The sequence below is a fragment of the Tupaia chinensis genome, unplaced genomic scaffold, assembly GCF_000334495.1.
Source record: "Tupaia chinensis unplaced genomic scaffold, TupChi_1.0 Scaffold000531_1, whole genome shotgun sequence".
In the NCBI taxonomy this organism is placed as follows: domain Eukaryota; kingdom Metazoa; phylum Chordata; class Mammalia; order Scandentia; family Tupaiidae; genus Tupaia; species Tupaia belangeri.
Window position 1 is genome coordinate 242,534 of NW_006160044.1, and position 7,340 is coordinate 249,873.

Here is a 7,340-nt window from a genome sequence, read left to right on the forward strand (position 1 = left end):
ATTCAGGGTCTTCGGTCATGGGTCAGGGAGGAAAGGCTTGAGAAGATGAGTCCTGTGTCCTGGGACCCTCCTGCTCCTCCGGATCTAAGATGCCTGGAATCTAAGCTTCAAAGAGAGCACCTGAGCCCCCCCCCCCAGGACTGGGAGGACCCCACCCAGGGAGGGAGGGCTGTAGAACCCCAGAGAGTGAGCCGAACAGAGCCGAACAGACTGTGGTCCTTAGTCTTAGGTCTGAAGATAAAGGGTTTTTTAAATTTTGTTTTGTTTTTGTTTTGTTCTGTTTTCTTTTTTTTGAGAGGTTTTTGCTATAGGGCGCATGCACTCACCTGACAGAGACAGACAAAGAGACAGAAAGAGATAAATCACCCCCAGGGGGTGAGTTTAAGCCACCGGGTCCAGGACTCGAACTGCACTTGACTACATGGGAGTCCAGCAACATAGCCATTACTCTAACTGCTGGTCCCATTGGTTTTCAGGGACTGCACACCCCTTTGGACTGAAGTTTCCCAGTCTACAGTCCTCAAAGGTCTAAGAGCCATGGAAGGTGCTCTTGAGACTAACAGAGACTTATAACTGTAAAGTCAGCCTTAAAAAACAACAAAACTGGGGCCAGCAGGTGGTGTGGTAGTTAAGAGGCTAAACTTCCATATGGTCAACTGCGGTTCGAGTCCTGGACCCAGCAGCTTGAAAATCACATCACAACAGTTGCACATGCACTGTGTCCCAAAATCCCAAGAGGTGAGTGGGAAAGAAATTGCAATATGGCCATCCTCCCCGACAGGATGATTTCTCACTTTCCTCTCTCTCTGCAACTTAAGCAAAAACCTTAAAACAAAAAACAAAAAATGACTAGTAGAGCTATTATTGAATGTGCACAACGTAACATAATGTGCAATGTTGAAATAAAATCGGGACCAGCAGTTGGCATAATGGCTATGTCACTGGACTCCCATGTAGCTGACCACAGTTCAAGTCTTGGACCCAGTGGCTTAAACTCACAGCGGGCATGTGTGCATGCGTGCCCAAGATCCCGAGAGGAGAATGGAGGAGAGGGGATTGCGGTGTGGCCATCCCTCCAGGAGGTGATTTCTCACTTTCTGCCTCTCTGTCTCTCTCTTTCTGGCGAGCGCACGCGCCCTATAGCAAAAACCTCTCCAGAGAAAAAAAAAGAAAAAGAAATGTTGAATAAAATAATAAAATGAATATATTCCTTTTTTGTTTGTTTTTTAGCTTTTTTTTTATTTTAGAGAGATTTTTTGCTAGAGGGTGTGTGCACTTCCCAGAGAGACAATTGTGTGTATGGCCACACGACAATCTCCTCCATTCTCCTCCTGGGATTTGGGGCATGCACGCACACACTGCGTGAGTTTCAAGCTCCCAGGTCCGACTCAAACCACGGTCAGCCACGTGAGAGTCCAATGATGCAACCACTATGCCATCTGCTGGTCCCAAACAAGATGGATATTCTATATCTTTTTTTTTTTTTGGAGAGGTTTTCGCTATAGGGCGTGTGTGCTCGCCAGACAGACAGAGAGAGACATAGAGACAGAAAGTGAGAAATCACCCCCCAGGGGGGATGGCCACGCCGCAATCCCTTCTCCTCCATTCTCTTCTCAGGATCTTGGGCATGCACGCACACGCGCCCAGCGTGAGTTTTAAGCCACCGGGTCCGGGACGTGAACCGCGGTCGACTACGTGGGAGTCCAGCGACATAGCCATTACGCTAACTGCTGGTTCCCTCTATATCTTGATGTGATTAATACACACCGTATGCATGCTTTGAAAAACCATACTGTACCCCACAAAGATGCACAATGATTATATGTAAACCAGAAATTATAGTTTTTTTTTTTTTTTTTAAAGGCAGGGACCAGCAGTTGGCATAATGGCTATGGTTCTGAACTCCCATGTAGTCAAACGTAGTTCAAGTCCCGGACCTGATAGCTTAAACTCAGGCTGGGCGCGTGTGTGTGTGTGCCCAAGATCCCGAGAGGAGAATAGAGGAGAAGGGATTGCAGCATGGCCATACCCCTGGGGGGTGATTTCTCACTTTCTGTCTCTCTGTCTCTCTCTGTCTTTCTGGTGAGTGCATGTGCCCAAAAAAAAAAAAAAAAAAAAAAAAAAAAGCAGCTTTGAGGACTTGGAACTCAGATAGTAGAACAGACCCAGGGCAGAAAGTTTGCAGCCTCAAAAATCTGTCGTTCTTTTAAATGGTTTCTGGAGGGCCAAGTGGTGGCACAGTGGTAATAACATTGAACCCACGTGGGAGAGGTTCTGGGTTCAAGTCCCAGGACTCTCCTGCGCTCCTAAGGCTTACACACTAATTCCTGTGATCTAAGCCAGTCGAGACTAGGCGTGGATTGCATTGCGAAGCCTCTGTCGGGCTGTATGTCTGTCTGTCATAGATGAAATAAATAAATAAACTTTTTAAAAAATTAATCTTTTTAAAGAATTATTTATTTATTTATTTTTAAATTTGACCAGAGAGAGATAAAGAGAGAGAGAGAAAGGGAGAAAGCAAGCTGCCAGGTCCGGGAATTGAACCATGGTCAGCCATATAGAAATCCAGCGCCTTTAACCAACACAGCCCCTGCTGGTCCCCAAATGACAGAGATTTTTGCTATAGTACTTGTGTAGGCACCGGAGAGACAGAGACAGAGAGACAGAAAGTGAGAAACCACCCCCCCCCCAAGGTCATAGCCATGCCATAATCCCTTCCCCATTCTCCTGTCAGGATTTTGGGCACACATGCACATGCCATGGCATGAGTTTCAAGCTACCAGGTCCAGGACTAGAACTGCAGTTGGTTATGTGGGAGTCCAGCAATACAACCATTATACCATTTGCTGGTGCCAATAAACTTTAAATAATAATAATAAATTGATCCTTGCACAGGGGATCCCCAGACCAAAGACGCTCCAAGGAAGCCATTAGGAAGTTGACCATCTCTCTGGGAGGGAAGGAGAGCCAAGGGAATTCAGTCCCTGGACCTGCCCCAAGGGCTTTTATTTATTTAAAAACAAAATTAAGGTTTTTGCTATAAGGTACACATACCTGCCAAAGAAGAGAGAGACAGAGAGAAACAGAAGGGAAAGTGAGAAGTCGCCCCCTGGGGGGTTGGTCATCTGCAATCCTTTCTCCTCCACACTCCTCGGGATCTTGGACACACATACGCACACATGGGCCCAGCATGATTTTCAAGCCACCAGGTCTAGGACTTGAACTGCAGTTGGCCATGTGCGAATCCAGCTACCTTCACCATGCCACCTGCTGCCCCCCCACCCTAAGGGCTTTTATGAAGGAACCAAAGAGTATTTGTAAGAATCAACTCTAGCAATTCACTCCGCAGACTCCCACAGGAAAAAATAACTTCCCTTATGAATAAACTCCTTACAAGTTGTAAATCACACAAGGAAACAATTCACCATGAGGGAGAGCCTGAGAGGCTGCAGCCAGGAAAAACTAGCTTCCCAAAAATGGCATAAACAAGCCAGAGACCAAGGTGCTGAGGTCCTCAGTCTGGGAGAAGCCCCCTGCTCTCTGCCTTGGAGGCCACTGGGCTGGCCTGGTGCCTCCCCCATTCCCATTGAGGTTCTCTACTCCTTGTGAACCCCACACTGAAATGTGCTGAGCTCCTCCCAGGGGCTTTAGCAGGCACTCGGAGCAGGAGCCCTTCGGGGTGTCTGGCCTCGTGGCGGCTCAGACCTTGACCTTACCTGGCTGAAGTTGGGCTCGTACCCCACCTGGCCCTTGTCATTGACATGCAGGATGGGGGCTGCAATGGCGTCCGTCAGATCAAAGCCAAGCCACAGATTGTTCATGATGGCCTGGGCAAGAGAAGGAGCATGCAGAGAGAGAGGAGGCATCGGCCACTTCACACCAACCCTCACAGCCTCACCCTGCCCCAAAGAGAGTCAGACCACAGGGCCACCTGGAGAAGGGCTGCTCCAGCCAGGAACCCCAGACTCACCTGGGCCACAGCAGAGATGATGAGCTCTCCCCCAGCCCCGCCAATCACCAGCTTCGACCCCTGGGCTTTGTTGACCAAGATGGAGGGTACCATGGATGACGGAGGCCGCTCACCTGGAACTAGGGACAGAAAGAAACAGAGAGACAGAAAGTGAGAAATCACCCCCCAGGGGGGAAGGCCATGCCACAATCCCTTCTCCTTCATTCTTCTCTCGGGATTTTGGGCACGCACGCACACACACCTGGCATGAGTTTTAAGCTGCCAGGCCTGGGACTCGAACTATGGTTGACTACATGGGAGTCCAGCAATGTAACTAATATGCCATCTGCTGGTCCCAGCATCCTCACTTCTGAGTCAGCCCCTCGAGGAGCACCACCCACCCTGCCCCCATTCACCACTGAGCAAACAGCGGCTCAGTAAGTATGCCAAGGGTTGGCATGCAGTCCCTCCCCTTCCCCAGGGGATTCCACTGCTCTCACCAGGTTTGGGGGTGACATTGGAGCCTGGCTGGCGTCTCCAGCATAAGTCCAGGAGCTCATTGTTGAGGAGAATGCCTGTCTGTGGTGAGTATACCATCGCCCCAAAGCTGCAGACGGGAGGGGCTGGGCTAGTCTCAGGGCCTCGGGCACCATCTCCAACACAGGGCATGACCTTCTGGAATCCCCTCTCTTCACATCTGCCCTCCAGCATGCCAGAGCCACTGTGTCTTCCCGGCACCACCCGGGAAGGACCCCCAAAGTCCACCATGACCCCCAGTCAGAGTAACCCTGAGTAAGGTCCCCCCCAGGTGAGTGCTTGCTCAGGGCCACCCCGGCAGCAGCCTTTGCAGCCAGAGCTGCCAGGGCTGGGGGACCCCTACTGATAGCAAAGAGGGAGGAGAGGGCCTCCCGGGACAAGCTGGGGTGGGGGATGCGCTTAGGTCTCTGGAGCGCAGGAGGGAGCCTGCCCGCCTGCCCTGGGCCCCACGCACGGCGTGTTGATGGTGCTGGTGGCAGACACGGCACTGCCATCCTCCCCCAGCACGGACACATGGGCCGTGCCCATCCTGTGGCCCCAGGCCCCAGCCAGGCCGTAGTGGCTGGGCTCGTGGTCACCCCGGCCGTCGATCCGCTGACGGATGTACTGGGCCAGAGCTTCCCCCAGCAGGTCTTGGGAGGCATTCTGGGTGGGCAGACAGGTGTCAAGGTCAGTGACGGGCCCAATGGGACCCAGAGAACAGAGGGCAGGACGGTATCAGCTCCCCTGGGGACCTCTCCACCCGTCTGTCTTCTACCTGGGGGCCTAAGGGCCCTCCCAGACCCTAAGCAGCCCCCAAGTCCTTTGAAATACTGAGCCACCACCACACCTGCCCCCACACCAGTCACTCTGGTCCCTGCCCGTGCCCCCGCCCGCCACATCCTCCCTGCCCTCCCTGCCGGGCTGCCCTGACCTAGGGTCATGGTAAACCCTTCCAATCTCCCCTGCCTCCCTGCCCAGTCCTGGGAGAGGGAAGCGGACTCCTCACCAGGCCCAGGCAACCTCACCTGGACCTCCGGGTGACTGCGAGGGTCCCACAGCCGCCACCTGTGCGCCCCCGCGAACTTGAACGTCTCCACGAGGTGATGGTACGTGTTCACGGCCCCTTCAGGACTGGTCACCGAGTCTGCCGAGAAGTTGAACCCTGGGGAGGAGGCAGGGTGGGCGGGGTGGAGGGGTCACATGTCAAATATTGGCCCCCAGGAAAGATCCATCCACGTTCTACTCCTCAGAGTCTGTGATATGACCTTATATGACACAAGAGCGACCATTACCTTAAATGGAAACGTGTCTGGTTGTTGGAAAAGTCATGACGTATGTTTATCTATGCAAAAATGAGTCATGACTATTCCGACAGCCCAAGACATTAACGAGTTTCTTCTTTTAACTTTGCTATAGAGCACATGAGCTACGAGAGAGAGGGAGAATGAGAAAGTAAGAAAGCACCCCCTGGGGCGGGATGGCCATGCCACAATCCCTTTTCCATTGTCCTCTCAAGATCTGGGGCACGCACACACCCAGACATGTTTTTCTTTCTTTCTTTCTTTCCTTTTTTGGAGAGATTTTTGCTTTAGGACACATGTGCTTGACTGAGAGACAGAGAGATAGAAAACGAGAAATGAGAAATCACCCTCTAGGGGGGATGGCCATGCCACAACCCCTTCTCCTCCATTCTCCTCTCAGGACTTCGGTGCGCGCGCGCACACACACACACACACACACACACGCCTGGTGAGTATTAAGTAAGCTGCTGGGTCCAGGACACGAACCCCAATTGACTACGTGGGAGTCCAGCGACATAACCATTATGTCATCTGCTGGTCCCATACTCAGCGTGTTTTTCAAGCTGCCATGTCCGGGCTTCTAATGGCGCAGTGGGCCACGTGGGATCCAAGGCCTTAACCTCCGCGCCACCAGCTGGCCCCATTAAGATTGTTTAAAGTTGGGGCCAGTAGTTGCCATAATGGCTATGTCACTGGACTCCCACGTAGTCGACCATGGTTTGAGTCCCAGACCCGGTGGCTTAAACTCACGCCGGGCGCGTGTGCGTGCATGCCCAAGATCCCAAGAGGAGAATGGAGGAGAAGGGATTGCGGCGTGGCCATCCCCCTGGGGGGAGTGATATCTCGCTGTCTCTCTGTCTCTCTGTGTCTTTCTGGCGAGCGCACACGCGCTATAGTAAAACCTCTCGGAAAAAAAAAAAAAAGATTGTTTCAAGCTTATTTATTCCATGAGAGAGACACACACTGAGACAGGGAGAGAGAGAGAGACAGACACCCCCAACAGTACCTTCACACCATTACCCGGCATTACTGGCAGCACGCGAGTGCCTGGCATGGCTGGGGAGACCTCGGGAGGCAAAGCCAAGATCTTCCCGGGTGGCTTCGGTGTCAGAGCTTTGCCTCCCGGCTGTGCCCACGGAGTATTTTGAGAGGAGGAGATTACCCTACATGTCAGGTGGGTCCTCAAACGTGATCACAAACACCCTTATAAAACAGACACACGGGGGGCCAGCAGATGGCAGAGCGGTTACGGCACTGGACCTCCGCATGGCCGACCATCGTTTGAATCCCACATCCAGTGTCTTGAAACTCACACAGGGCATGTGTGTGTCCATGCCCAAGATCCCGGGAGGAGACTGGAGGAGAAGGGATTGCGGCGTGGCCATCCCCCCTGGGGGGTGATTTCTCACTTTCTCTCTCACTGTCTCTGTCTCTTTCTGGTTAGTTCATGCATGTTAAGGCAAACACTGCTATATATATTTTTTTTTTTGAGAGGTTTTCACTATAGGGCACGTGTGCTCGCCAGAGAGACAGAGAGAGGCAGAGAGACAGAAAGCAGGAAATCACCCCCC

General features: G+C 52.3%; 1 protein-coding gene across 1 annotated transcript in view; it reads right to left on the reverse strand.

Annotated features, from left to right (window-relative positions):
* Nucleotides 1-7,340, reverse strand: part of GGT5 (gamma-glutamyltransferase 5) — a 25,561-nt gene that overhangs the window by 2,237 nt on the left and 15,984 nt on the right. Inside the window, 5 exon segments of the mRNA XM_006157162.2 lie at nucleotides 3,717-3,827; nucleotides 3,971-4,089; nucleotides 4,450-4,556; nucleotides 4,941-5,131; nucleotides 5,494-5,630. Of these exon segments, the coding sequence (XP_006157224.1) occupies nucleotides 3,717-3,827; nucleotides 3,971-4,089; nucleotides 4,450-4,556; nucleotides 4,941-5,131; nucleotides 5,494-5,630 (665 nt within the window).